The 14,400-nt window shown below is 39.2% G+C and overlaps 1 protein-coding gene across 6 annotated transcripts in view; it reads right to left on the bottom strand.

Moving 5' to 3' along the window:
• The window catches only part of LOC133663653 (E3 ubiquitin-protein ligase TRIP12), a 71,902-nt gene that overhangs the window by 39,650 nt on the left and 17,852 nt on the right, over positions 1 to 14,400 (bottom strand). For 4 of the 6 annotated variants that reach the window (XM_062068297.1, XM_062068299.1, XM_062068300.1 and 1 more), the window contains exons 3-10: positions 12,899 to 13,024; positions 11,975 to 12,756; positions 4,947 to 5,052; positions 2,636 to 2,772; positions 2,461 to 2,544; positions 2,249 to 2,344; positions 157 to 308; positions 31 to 66 (exon numbers count right to left, since the gene is read on the bottom strand). In XM_062068297.1, coding sequence (XP_061924281.1) covers positions 31 to 66; positions 157 to 308; positions 2,249 to 2,344; positions 2,461 to 2,544; positions 2,636 to 2,772; positions 4,947 to 5,052; positions 11,975 to 12,756; positions 12,899 to 13,024 — 1,519 coding nt within the window. The remainder of the gene's footprint in view (positions 1 to 30; positions 67 to 156; positions 309 to 2,248; positions 2,345 to 2,460; positions 2,545 to 2,635; positions 2,773 to 4,946; positions 5,053 to 11,974; positions 12,757 to 12,898; positions 13,025 to 14,400) is intronic. The other 2 variants (XM_062068301.1, XM_062068302.1) reach the window with 1 other exon arrangement.

Here is a 14,400-nt window from a genome sequence, read left to right as displayed (position 1 = left end):
TGTACAGTTTTTAAAGTTGCGCATACTTACAATGTCGAAGTTATGCTCCATTTGTAACAATGTAATCTGTGAAAGACAGGTGAATGAAGCGTCACAATATCACATTAAAAAAAAAAAAGACATAATTGTGAGGGGCACAAACTGAACAGAACTCACCAGGGCAGGCACCACACTTTTGACAGGGAATCCACCGAGGGTTTCTTCATTGCCCATCACCAGCAGCTGGCACATCTCAATGGCAGCTTGGAGTTGCTGAGACTCGTCACCTGTAGCCTGCAGGCCTTGTAGTAACTGCTGAGCCTTGGAGCCTGAACAAAAAAGTAGTCTTGATTTGAAAACTATTACTTAACGATACCAAGAAGGACACACCTTTTCTCATGCACGGTTCCTCCTCAGATGGCAACAATTCTACTGGTCAGTGAGACTTTCCCTCAGGACACACCAGGTATCCACCATCTCTAGTACCTTGTCAATCAGGTTTTAATGGCCACCTCAATCGTACCAGGTTTTGCCTCCTAATACCCATCCTTCCCCTGTTCCCCACTAGCAGGCTCTCAATGCATTCTTTGGTTTCTGGGGCATTTAGTGTGTGCAATCACCCCACAATAAAACACTGCATTACTGCAATTTGGTTCACCTTATGGGCTTATTTTCAGTACTTTGTTTCTACTGAGGTGGACCACTCCTCCACACACAGCTGTGGGCTGAGCCTGTAAGAAGAGCGCCCTATGACTATCTGTTGGCTTCCCAATGGATTGAACTCCCATATTATCTAATAATTTCACAATTCATTAATTATAACCACTCGACATCCGTTGCAGCCCTGGAACGGAAGTCCCTACAGTTACAGTCCCTTCTCAAGGTTTTTTTCTTTTTCCCCAGATGGTGTCTTTTGAGTTTTACCTTGCCCGGATGTGGGTTGACATCAAGGGATGCCGTTGTGCGTGAACACCACAATTGCCACTTTGTTGCAGCTTATTGTTACCGAGCTCTCCTTTATCTCTTTTGAAATAAAATGACCTTGACCAACAACCACACAAGCCTACAAGGAAAATACAAGAGACCCAAGTTCTACTCGGCTATTTGTCAGCATACCACATTCTGACTGATAGTGTTTAAAGGAGAACTGCAGCTTTTGGGGGAATTTTGGCTATCGTTCACAATCATTATGAGAGAGGAGAACACTGTTTTGTTTTTTGTTTTTTTAGAATTTTAATGATAAAAAATGCATGGAAGATGTGGCTAATGGGAGTCACAATTGTATACACATATACACACACACATACATACAAACATATGTATGTATATATATATATATATATATATATATATATATATATATATATATATATATATATATAATTTAGTAACAGACACGTTCATAAGTAATATGTACAATATTTACCTTGTTTTGGTCATTTTTAGCATGGCCGGAACCGATTTCCTCAGCGCATTTATTTTCGTCACCATAGAAGCGCATTTGAGACTTCCGGCAACAAATGTGTGTTCCTACTTTCAGAAACAAACGCGAGTGTATTGTAATCATGGCAGACTTGGTAACAAACAACAAAGATGAATATTTTGGGAAAAATGAGGATTCACAACCTTATCTTATTGAAGCTGAATATACTGAGGACAAACTACTGCTTATAGAAAGGTGAAAAGTTGGAGCAGATGAAAGCCGAGAGAGTGAGGTCGGCATGACTTTGGTGCTGTAAATGTGGAGTTGGAGCCAAGCTATTGCAACATAAATGGCGTGATTACCCAAAATAAACCGGAAAAAACGTCCATCGAGTGAGTCACTTTAATATCAATCATGATACACATGGCACATCATGCGTGTTAGTACAACTACAGTACGCGGTCTGGCTAGCTGTGTACAAACAAAACATGAAATGTGGGCGAATACTTTACAGATACTGTATTACGATTGTTCATGTTTGTCAGTCAGTACAGATTGGTCTACCGCAGTGTTGTGCATTACAAACTCAAACGTAATTCGGGCACTGACGTAGAAGCTAGCTTATCTCTTGCCGCAGCTGGCTTTTACGGTTAACACTGCCGATGTGTTACTCTTGTATCTCATAGGGATTGTGAACGATAGGCGATATTAAAAAAAAAAAATTGCAGTTCCCGTTTATTGTTCTTGATGCTTGATTTCGGACAGTTTCCCTGACTGCACCCAGTAAAAGCCAAACCAACCTGAAAGCGCCACTGTGGCATAAGAGAAGGACAATCATGTACTTACTGGCACCACTGCCTATGGTCCTGTGAAACAACTGTGACATGCGGGGTCCCAGGGGTCCGAATAGGTGTGGCGGGAGACCCCTGGCCTCCAGTAAAGCTATCAGGGGACACAAGTTTAAACGCAATAAGAATACTGAGACATTTAATGACCTCTGAACAGAACCAGGTAGTGAACACATTTCAAGTAACTTGAGAGCTCAAGACTGAACGTACCTTGAAGCCTTCCCATTTCAGAGTCATCAGACTCGCTCTCGCCAGAGGTGGTCATGCCTACTGCCCCGGTAACAGAGCTTGAAGCTGCAAAGACAGAATGGATTACATTTAATTAGATTTCAAAGAAAATGTGACTTTTTGGACATAAATGTTAGGTGGCTGATTAGGCAGGTACCCGAAGCGCCCTGTGAAGCCTCATCAGTGCGAGCAGCTGATGAGTTAGCCCCATCCTGGTTGTTGTCGGAGTCAGCCATTTTCTCCTGTCGGCGAGCGTCAGCTGCCCCACGCTTGCCCAGGCCTGAGCCCCGCCGACTGTAATAACCATGATCAGTATGAGCAAAAGAGAACTACAGACGTCTGGCGTTGCCACCGTCAAAACAGACACAGGGCAGTGTTTTGAATGAGAACAGTTAATGCAATTCTTTCTCAGGGTTGTAATATGCGCCATGTGGCGGCCCAAAAAGGGGGAGTTCCAAAGTCCAAACATGGGTAAGATATGCCTCCTCATGTTTACAGGATTGCACAAAAAAGAAAATACTTCACCGTGCAAATCAGCTTATACCCTTCAGTTAAATGACTATTTTTTTAATTAAAAATGCAAACGGGCACTGTCGGTTTTTATCATTTGAAATTAGTTATGTTGCTTACATAACTATATTTGATGGTTTCTTTTTGGAAAAAAAAGAACATACAAAGAGAAAAAACCTTTTCTTGTTTATTTAGATCAGGGTCTCTGGTCTCCTAACATTAGCTCGCTACTAGTAGACTTAGACTTAGACAAACTTTATTGATCCACAAGGAAAATTGTTCCACACAGTAACTTGCTATTCATTCAAAGAAGCAATTACAAGCTATGAAATTATACATTTGACGATCCATAACATATATTGCATAGAAAATCAGCATGCATGTGGGGCGTGGTGTCTGGTAGGATATGATTTTTGCTGCCACATATTATAGATATTGTTTTATATATTGTGCTCCTAAGTTAATGTCGCTGCTCAATTTGAATTTTTTAAATTTTACTTTTCAGTATCAAATATTCAAGTTGGTCACAAATTCAATTGAGGATTACATTTTTTTGGGGAAAATTATAACCATTGTTTTTTATTCTGTAACAGAAAAATGTGTTTTAAAGTTATTTGTTGTCAGTTGATCTGCATGTCTTTCTTTGTTTTCTTTAATGTTAAATAAGGAGACAATGTTATGCAAACATGTACATGTAAACATTTTATTGGACAAATGATACTATTTATAATCCCGGCAGAGCAGTGGTGGACGCACTAGATTAGGTCAAGCGAGGGTGTCCTTTTGATTTCGTGGAAGCGACTAATGAAACGTGGCTGTTCTTCTAAAAGGCACAAGAAAGAAAAAAAACATGGAAAATTAAAAAATAGAGCTGAAGGCACCATGTAATGAGAAATAGCTGACATGAACAACAACACTATATGTGCCTTTAAAAGCCTACTGAAACCCACTACTACCGACCACGCAGTCTGATAGTTTATACATCAATGATGAAATCTTAACATTGTAACACATGCCAATACGGCCAGGTTAACTTATAAAGTGCAATTTTAAATTTCCTGCTAAACTTCCGGTTGAAAACGTCTATGTACGATGACGTATGCGCGTGACGTCAATCGTTGAAACGGAAGTATTCGGACACCATTGAATCCAATACAAAAAGCTCTGTTTTAATCTCAAAATTCCACAGTATTCTGGACATATGTGTTGGTGAATCTTTTGCAATTTGTTTAATAAACAATGAAGACTGCAAAGAAGAAAGTTGTAGGTGGGATCGGTGTATTAGCGGCTGGCTCCAGCAACACAAGCAGGAGGACTTTGACTTGCATAGCAGACGCGCTATCCGACGCTAGCCGCCGACAACACGGATGATCGGGTGAAGTCCTTCGTCGCACCGTCGATCGCTGGAACGCAGGTGAGCACGGGTGTTGAGCAGATGACGTCAATTTACGTGTAATTGTGTCTGTTGGCTTATTAATAAGCTTGGTGTCATTTACATGGGTGTTAGGTTTGGCGCACAATGGTTTTAGTGCTGGGGTTTTTCCCCATTTAGTAAAGTGATTTAAAAAAAGGGTATTTTGAGTTGTCCAAGACAAAACCTAGCTTGTTTAAAAGTACATTTGTGACTTGTTGAGTGGCCCAATAATGACTTGCTGGCTCAAGATTGCAGCAATAATGTGATCTCGACCACAAAGAGATAGTGGTTTTGATATAAAATGTGAGTTGTGGCTGCCAACATTTAGTGAATGTTCTGGCAAAACAAGCTTATGGAGTTTGTTTGGGTTAAAGAGTATATCAGAAGAAAAAAAGGTTGCAGAGCCCTGAGCTTGACTATTGTCATTAATCTAAATGCTCTTAATCCAACTCCTCTGGATAAATGTGACTCAGGAGACAGTAAACACAACACAAGTTCTCAAAATACTTCTCTACAGTCTAATTTAAGACAGAGGAAAACATACCTGGTGCTGGCACAGGAGCCCGTGGTCTTCTGACGTGTGCTCCGCCGAAAGCTGGGGAGCTCTGCTGGAGGAGACTCGCTGCGCTTTTTAGTGGATTTTCTCAAACCTTGGGTGAACAACGGTGACACTTAAAAACGGTGAGGCATGATGCAGGGGTTAGAACAAAAACAAAACAAAAATATCTAATTATTTTCAGCGGCAAAGTGTTGCCTCTTTCAAGAGCTGTACTGGCTAGACTGGCTAGACGATATTAATAGCAACCATGGCACTATGACAAGACACCCTTCTTGCTAACCTAGGAGTTATACATCATTTCAACAAAAAGATTACACTTCAAGTTTTTCAAAACACAAAACCTAGGATATCCTGTCTTTGGGTCCTCTGCAAATATCTCATGTTAGACCGTGGTAACCCTCCGTGATCAAAATGGCAGGGTACAAAACAGATTCTTGCACAAGTAGGGGAAGGCATGCAATGCATTTGTATTGATTTACTCACCATTTTTGCAGTAAATACAGTAGCTATGTGTGTTATGTGTATCAGATGATAGGAGGCTAAACAAATATTTACAGAGATGCAGTTATTTTCTTCTAAAGAGTGTGTAACTCTGCCGGTCTACAAACATAACTCTTGAGTCAGCTGACAGGTTGACAACCAACCCAACTTGGGAGGAGGAGTCTCTCTTTTTGGGCGTAGAGCCCAAGCCCCACTTCAGTATCAAGCCTATCCCTTTACCAAGAACAGTGTGACCCAACAATTATTTTAACATCTTTTGCTTTTAAGTTGAAAGCCTACATAGCTGACTTCATGTCGGTACACATAGAATACCTCCCTAGTTCAACGTGTTGTGTGTACAAACATAGCATGAGCTGTGTTGCCCAAAATCTGGCCTTGCTGGTAGAATTTAACCAGTGTAAAGTGGTTTTAGTAAAGCCCTACAGGGACCAGAGGAACAATGTGTGTGTATGTGATGCTAATGTAATATAGTACCTATCATATACAATAAAACATTAAGAAGACCAAATTAGCATAGCAATGTGAGCAATGAATTGATTAACGTGGACCCGGACTTAAACAAGTTGAAAAACTTATTCGGGTGTTACCATTTAGTGGTCAATTGTACGGAATATGTACTGTACTGTGCAATCTACTAATAAAAGTCTCAATCAATCAAGCTACAGTGTTAACATTACAGGCACGTTTTAGTGCTGGCCAATCCCATCTACTGAAAGGTAAAAATGTTTTGCCTTCATGTCTTAAAATCACAACTTCAAAAAGTGCCTCTTTCAAGAGTAGGACAAAGGAGTAAGAGATGATAAGCATTTTCTTACGTAAAGAGGTAATAAACCGACAGAGATAAAGTATTATTCTTACATACTGATTCAAAGTCAACATTGTGTAACAAAGGACCAATTTTATGTCGCAAAAAATGTAAAATAGTTACTATTAGGGCTGTACAATTAATCAACATCAAATTAGGGATGGGCAATATGGCCTAAAATCTGTATTGCAATATATATTGCAGCCTACCGCGATTACGACATATTGCTTGGCATAAAAATGGTACAAATCATTTCAAAACTGAATCATTTCAAATCATTACAAATTATTCTAATTTGCCTGCTGACATGTCTGTGGTAACTTATTGCGTCATTTCCAGTTGTATTATTTTGTCAAAGCTTCAGTATTAATTTATATTCACCTACTTGCTAATTTACTGTTAATAGATGGTTACTTTCTGCTGTAACATGGTTATATCTACACTTCTGTTAAAATGTACTAAACACTTTTTCGTCTGTTTGGATACTTTAGTTTTAACTCATTCTAAAAATGTGGGTATTGATCCAATACCAAGTAATTAAAAGGGCAGTATTGGTCATACCAATGTTGAAACTTTTTTTTTTTAAGACTGAATGACTCAATTTTTTATTACAATTATAATTAGACAAAAGCACAGGATGGCAATGTAACAATGTTAATAGCATATTAAAATGATTTCCTACTATTGGCTGTGATTTTAGTTATTTGGTTTTTACCCTTAAAGTCCTCCTGTGTTTAGGGACTTATTTCCTGCATTTGTAAACAAAAACAAAAACGACAAGACGTTTTGATAATAAAAAATAGACAAACCAACTGTAGTATCGACCACAGGGTCTCTGCAGGTTTCAAGATGTCAAATTTAAGACTTTTTAAGACTTTAAGATCATCTTCAAAATAATTTAGGACCATTTCACATCCATACGGACAAAAAATACGACAAAGTAAAATCAGCGGTCCAGAATGAATTTTAAGTATATGAATTCATTCACTGCTCTTTCACAATGGAAAACAAAATGGTTAAACTAAATAAATACACCAGGAGCTTCTCTAGTGTAAACTAATTGAAAAAAAATATTAGCAAACATCCTTTCATCATTTTCAGATTTGCCATAGAAGTGTGCTTCATATCAAGTGTTTTCATGTAATATCAGCAATGGTAGAGGAAAGCACAACAATATATTGTCTGTGAAAGGGACAGTAAGCATCTCTGTTAAAGCTAAATGGTTAACTTTGGTAATGTTTTTTCGGCTGTCTGAATTGAGCAAAGCGATAAAAACATCTACAGTACTTCTGTATCTGCACAAAGTTGTGAAAAACAGTGTGTGCAGTGATTGTCTAAAAAGAAGGAAGGCGATTATGGCTTGCAAGCCTCAAACAGAATTTGGATGTGAATAATGTGGATAACGTTCAAATGGGTTTTACCTGTTTTTTGTGACTTTTTTGAAAACATATTGCTAATACACAAAGATTAGTTTTTATTTGGGCATGACAATATGACATTCGCAAATTTCCACTGCTTTCCTCACCCCACAATAAGATGAGTGTAAACACTAAACAGCTTTTAAATGTCGGTTGCTGTATAAACTTGGAGAAAAGATTAGGCATGAGAAGCTGACCTGAAATTATCGGAACAAATAATTGAAATAATACAAGATAATTAAGTTGTTTTTATTTATAGTTTTACTGCTGAGTACACTACTATCACAGAGAAATTAGCATGTGCTTACTGTATGTAATAGTATGATTTCACTAGTAAACATCTCATATTAATCTCCTTAGGCAATTGGCCCCACTTAACCCGGGGGCTACGTTTATCTTTGTATAAATGTGCAAGCGTTTGTGGTGTTTCAGCATCTTTAGACACGGACTTATTCCGGATTTTTGACTTTTACATTATCATTCCATTCACTTTCACCGCCATGTTTACAAACGCTTCCCTCCTCAATGGCTGCACATCTGGGTACTGAACACTTTATACGTTTCCATCCACCGGCTTCAACCATGCATTACCGTATTTTCCGCGCTATAAGGCGCACCGGATTATAAGGCGCGCCTTCAATGAATGGCCTATTTTAAAACTTTGTTCATATATAAGGCGCACCGCATTATAAGGCGCACCACATTATAAGGCACATAGAATAGACGCTACAGTAGAGGCTGTAGTTGCGAGACCTGTTGTGGCTCAATATTGGTCCACATATAAGGCGCACTGGATTATAAGGCGCACTGTCAGCTTTTGAGAAAATTTGAGGTTTTTAGGTGCGCCTTATAGTGCGGAAAATACAGTAAATTGATCGTTCAGGAGACACAAATCGTTGAACTTTTACTTACCCATCTTATGCAAGTAAGTTGGCTTTGTTGTGGGCTTTCGTTAAATTTTCTTTGCTGCTATGCTAACTAAGCTGTTAACACACAGCTGCGCGCGCACAGCAATAGCTGGTGGTGTTCGATAATTTAGTTAGTTCCGCTGTGTAGTTACGTTATAGCGTCCTCAAAAATCGAGACTGAAGTTTATGCATGTTTTAAATAAAAGTAACGTCAAAAGATTTTTTAAAGATTTTTTTAAGACTATCAAAATCGTATTTAAGACCTTTTATGAGATTTTAAGGCCTTAAATTCAAATTATTGGATTTAAGACTTTTTAAGACCCCGCGGATACCCTGAGCTCAGAGAAGAGAGGTTTTGCGAACATTTAAAATGAAAAAGACCGACATTGTTAGTGAAATTTTTGCACTGTCAAACACAGCTGGCATTGTACAATATCACTACATTAATGATGCAGCACATCACAAGCAGAAACAAGGTAAATGTCTATTTTGGCAGCTAAAACTCCATCTTATATGCTTATTATTATTGCTAACGAGTTGATTGTCCAAAAATTACACACCCTTCCTCCAATTAATATCTTCTTGAATGTATGTGTTGATTTGTTGAATAGATCGTCACTCAATTTATTATACTTTCAGTCTTTTTCTTTAGTTTGGTTCTCAATTATTTACCTGTTTCATCTTCATCTGGCTATACAGTTTTTTCTCAATGTAAGTAATACATAGTGATGCCTCTGTTCAATATTTTGTGCATTTCAAAGAAGAATAAAACGTAATTGGAAAAATCCTTGTTTTTAACTATTAACTATTTTACTTCAAGGTCACATTGAGACTAGAGAGTGTTTTATCCGATTACTCAAATTAATCGATAAGATTCCTTGATTACTACAATAACCGATAGCTGCAGGCAGCTAGGGATGGGTACCAAATTTGGTACTTTTAGAAGCACCGACCGAATTCCATCGGTACTACCAGGTATCGATTCACGTAAACTCAAACAGAGGCATGTTTCAATACTTTTATTGCACATGCACGCTTCTGGTTGCGCTGCTCTGCTGGCTACTTGTGCTGTTGGCGTTTCTTAAGCCATTTAGGTGTTGTTTTCAAGTGTTTTATAATTGTATTCGGTTACTTTATTGTAAGTTGTGTGACTGCAGTAAGTTTGTGTTGGGCTGACCACCTGGCGACCTTTGGAAAAAAAACTACTGCGGCGCGGATGTCTTGTTAAATAAAACCGCTGCTCATTCACGAGAGGTGACGAGGCTGCTACCGTTACTCCAAAACCGCACTGTTGTCCCTGTCGATGGGAGCAACCCTACCGACTGATCTGTCCGATGTTGTAAAACAGAAGCATTTCGGGGAAGACAACGGCACAGGGGAGGAAGAATAGGGGGAATACGGCAACTTGGTGGCGAACAGGAAACAGCGCCGCTGCCTGCTACACACTGGTGTCTGATGGCTAAAGTAAAGGGAATCAAGCATGATGGTGTTCATAGGAACATGGCTCCATAAAGATATTTTTCAGACTCCCTCCTTAAGTTGAAGCCGCTTCATTTTCATTGGAGCAGAGCTGTCAGGAAGAGCCGAGGGGGTGTGGTCTGTCTGTAAATGTCAATGTCAGCTGATAAAGACTGATGCACAGCCGATATATAGAACTACTATGCCTGTCATGGTCACTACTGCCTAGTTTCTCTTGTTATATTCTTATTTTACTGTTATATTTTTATTCTCATTGTTGCTTTTTATATTTATTCTTATTGTAATATTGTTCTATTTTGTTTCCATTTATACCCCCATTATTTACTTTTTACTTTTTAATTTCGATCTCAATTCTGTACACTGCTGCTGGAATTTTAATTTTCCTGAGGGAACTCTACTGAAGGAATCAATAAAGTACTATCTATCTGTCTCTGTCACTGAGACCCTTCTATCTCTCAAGAGGGTTTTCGAAACATTTTAGTATGTGCTGTCAGTTAACCTCTTGGAATTGCAAATGCATGCAAAGTCTACTATATAACAAACACTATAAATGAGACTTAAGTATACATTTTATTTTATTTTTTTAAAGGTTGAACACATGAACACACCCGATAGTACCGAAAACTGGTACCGTACGGCACCGGGAATCAGTACCCATCCCTAGTTACAGTCCTTAACGTCATACCCCAATCTGAACTTATATAAACACATTAGTGTCTGAGCAACTAAGCTATACAATTGTGCACATTAAACCTACAGGCTGAGCTCTCTTAGAAACAAAGTCATCGATCTATACACTGAGGTATATGACACAGGGGTGTCTAAAACAGGAAGTGAAACCGATGGATGTTACATAAACCTTTATCATAAATACGTGCTCTAAAAACCTTGACGATTTAAAACTAAATAAAACTTGTATCGCAACATTTAATAAAAAATGGCTCTTCAGAAGACAGAAAAATATATATATATATTTTTTTTTTTATAGTGTAAGTACTTTTGGAGCACAATACCGTGATAAAATACCTGATCATTTTGGGCACAATAACCTTCACATTAACTATTCATATTGTTACATCCTTACATGGGTATTGGTATTGGAAATAAAGTGTTGGACAATATTGGTAAAAAAAATCCCTACTAATCAGTAGCATGTAATTTAATCTATCCACTGTAAATTACTATCGAGCAAGCAATTTTGAAAAGTGGAGCCTTACTTTTGAGCCCTTTCTATCAGACACGTTTGCATTGTTGGCTTTGAAACCCTGTTTCATGTAGATATTCATGTACATATTCATTTCACCCTCTGTATAGAGTGTACACTTGTTTTATCGCACTGTATGGAATGGCCTCAATCTCGTTACCCTGCGTAATGACAATAAAGCTGATTCTGATTCTGATTCTTCTGAAAACGAGCAACATTACAGAGAGCCAGTCCTGTGGATATGCCTGTTTGCCCGCCAAAGTGCTTAAGCTTTTGCCTGCGATGTGAAGTCACGTGCAACAAAAGATATCAAAATATGATAGCCTTTGATTAATTAATTTCATTAAATTATCGACTGAGACGTTGGCTGTCCAAAGTGTTTGCGACAATCCCAAATAATATAAACAAATTGCAGACATCTGAAAAGACCCTACATATCCACCCTTTAATGTATCCTGAAAGGACATACTAAAAATGGCTAGGTGTGTACCCCTGAGCACTGTTTCTTACGGGACAGCTCTGAAATGCAACACAGACTATTTGTTACATTATGCAGGGCCTACATTCAGGATATGTATTGTTATAGCATTACATAGGACATAAACAAAAGTTAAACTGGAAAATCTTACAAAAAAAGTTTTCATAGTATGCATTTCAATACTTAATAGAAGAGGCCAAGCAAGACATGCTACACTCACTTGCAAGTTTAGCTTGTAGTCCTGAAGGCCCTGGTTTGGAGGTCTCACTTTTGGACGATCCAGGCAGAGACAGTTTGGGTTTTGGCAGGTTAACTTTTGGGTTAAAGCGTGTCGCCCACTCAAATTTCGAAGAGCTAGCGGATTTAGCCTGCTCTTTGTCGAGGGTACTACGCCGAGGAGAGGGGCTAGAGGCGGAGCGAGAACGGCGTGCCTTAGTCTGGTCTTTCCCTTGTTTGACGCGGGCGCCTGGTGTGGTAGAGCTGTTTGGGCCTGTCGTGGAAGAGGAGGAAGAAGTTGATGCAGAAGAGGAGGAGTCGGTCACGTTGCTACACCCAGCTTTGGCTGAGGCGGCCGATTTTGACGCCAGCTTGGTGGGTTTAGCAGTTCTGCTCTCTGTACGATTAGGTAGGGGCACAGCCGCGCTACTTAGACCGGGGAGAGAGTCCGCTTTCTTCCGTTTCTGGACCGGTGAGGCCGCAACCGCCCCTCTTTTTTTGCTCTGTCCTCGACTGGACGACGCAGGTGGTTCTGAGGGAAGCGATCTTTTCTTTGCTGGACCTTTCTTGGTCTCTGTGGTATTATCTCTGGGCAATGAATGCGATTTGGGCTTTTTAGTCGGTGTTGGTCCCAAGGTGCTAATTTGGTCGGGAGCTTCACTTCGCTTCAGTCCTCGGCTGCCTTCACTCTTGGACTGGTGGCTCGGTCTGTCTTGTTCTGATGTCCCTGCAGCCTCCGGGTCGTCTTGCAGTACAAACGATGCCACAGACAGAGCAAGTCCACTTCTGCGAAAGACGGAGAAAAAAAACAACACATCAACAAAAAAAACGGGCGCGCATAAATGAAACTAGACGTACAAGACCAGTTCAAGGACAAGCCCTACATAAACACAAAGCATATAAGTACTAGGTCAAGCGGAGGGGGTACCTTCTTGAGCTGTGCCCTCTGGACTGGCCAGTGGCTGAGCTGGTTGTGGCTTTGGAAGCCTTAGAAATAGGTCTTCTACTTTCAGGTGGGGAATTTGCTTTTTGTTTTACCTGCTCTGACTGCAACCTGTAAGGTTGGAAATTAAAGAGCAAGGAACAGTGTGGGTTGTCTGTTAAGCCACAAGAGAGATTTGATCAAACTCATGATGACCGCCTTAGAGCTTAAATAACATCTCTGCGTAAAAGTGACATTGCTCAAATTTATAGTCGTTTTTTGGCCAGAGTGATACAGTGGAACCTCTATTTCTGAACGCCTCTTAATGTTAAATTTGGGAGGAAAATACGCCGCTACAGTCGGACAAAACGTATTGTTGCCGTGCAGTTATCGCGCGACTTGGGTTGGTATTTTCTAGAGGTGGGAATCTTAGGGCATCTAACAATATGATTATGATTACAATTCAGAAGCTACAATTTGATTAAAAATATATTATCGCTGCAGTCAGCCAAATTTTAGAAAGTGTCTGCATTACGTAATTTACAATAAATAAATCGATTATCGACATTTAATAATCGTTTTTATTATCGTCCATGTCCGAATTGCAAATTAATCTAAAAATCAATTATTTCCCCCATCACTAGTCATTTCAGTGCAGGATATGCGAAACATTACTCACAATTAGGGATGTAACTATAAACAGCAATAATGACAGCCGCGGTAAAACTCCCCATAGTTAGTATTACCGTTTTAAATTAAAATGATTGAAAAACATTTATTAATAACTGCACTTTGATAAAACTCACGGACTGACTGGCGCCAGCTCGCTAACATGAAAACAAAAGACTGTCTTTTCCCATTAAGAAACAACAAACTAATCTAAAGTTATATAAACAACATTGCTGTCAGAGAAACTAAGTTATTCAATTGTACACATTGAACCTACAAGCTGTGCTCTCTTAGAACAGAGTGATTGTTCTATACACAAGAGAAATATAAAAGGGAGGTGTTTTCACGGTGCGTTTAAGGACAGCTGAGAATAGCGTAACAGTACGCCACAATGTCAGGTAGAAAAAATACACTTTGTTAGGCCCTTTTCATTTAAATACATTTTAAAGGGGAACTGCACTTTTTTGGAAATGTTGCCTATTGTTTACAATCATCATGAGAGACAAGAACACAAATGTCCTTGTTTTTTGGGATTTTAAGGTTAAGAAAGCCAACCAACGGATCATGGATTTTCTTACCGGTATACGTAAACCAACCAATCATTGATCTTTCCAGTATATTTCCTCCCCTGCCCGTGGAGTTGCACTACTCCAGTTCTCTTTCTCTTCTTCCTCTCTCTTTTTTTGTAGCATGTAGCTTAGCTGACCGCTACATGGGTTTAAAAATAGCTAAGCTACAGAAATCGCTACCTGTTTAAAAAGTAGCGAAGCTACTGCAGAGCTACTGGGAAATGTAGTTAAGCTACATAGCTTCAATTTTTAATGAATTATTTTTATTTT

The sequence above is a fragment of the Entelurus aequoreus genome, linkage group LG13, assembly GCF_033978785.1.
Source record: "Entelurus aequoreus isolate RoL-2023_Sb linkage group LG13, RoL_Eaeq_v1.1, whole genome shotgun sequence".
Lineage (NCBI taxonomy): Eukaryota > Metazoa > Chordata > Actinopteri > Syngnathiformes > Syngnathidae > Entelurus > Entelurus aequoreus.
The sequence above is the reverse complement of the archived record's forward strand: the minus strand, read 5'-3'. Positions and strand labels throughout refer to the sequence as shown.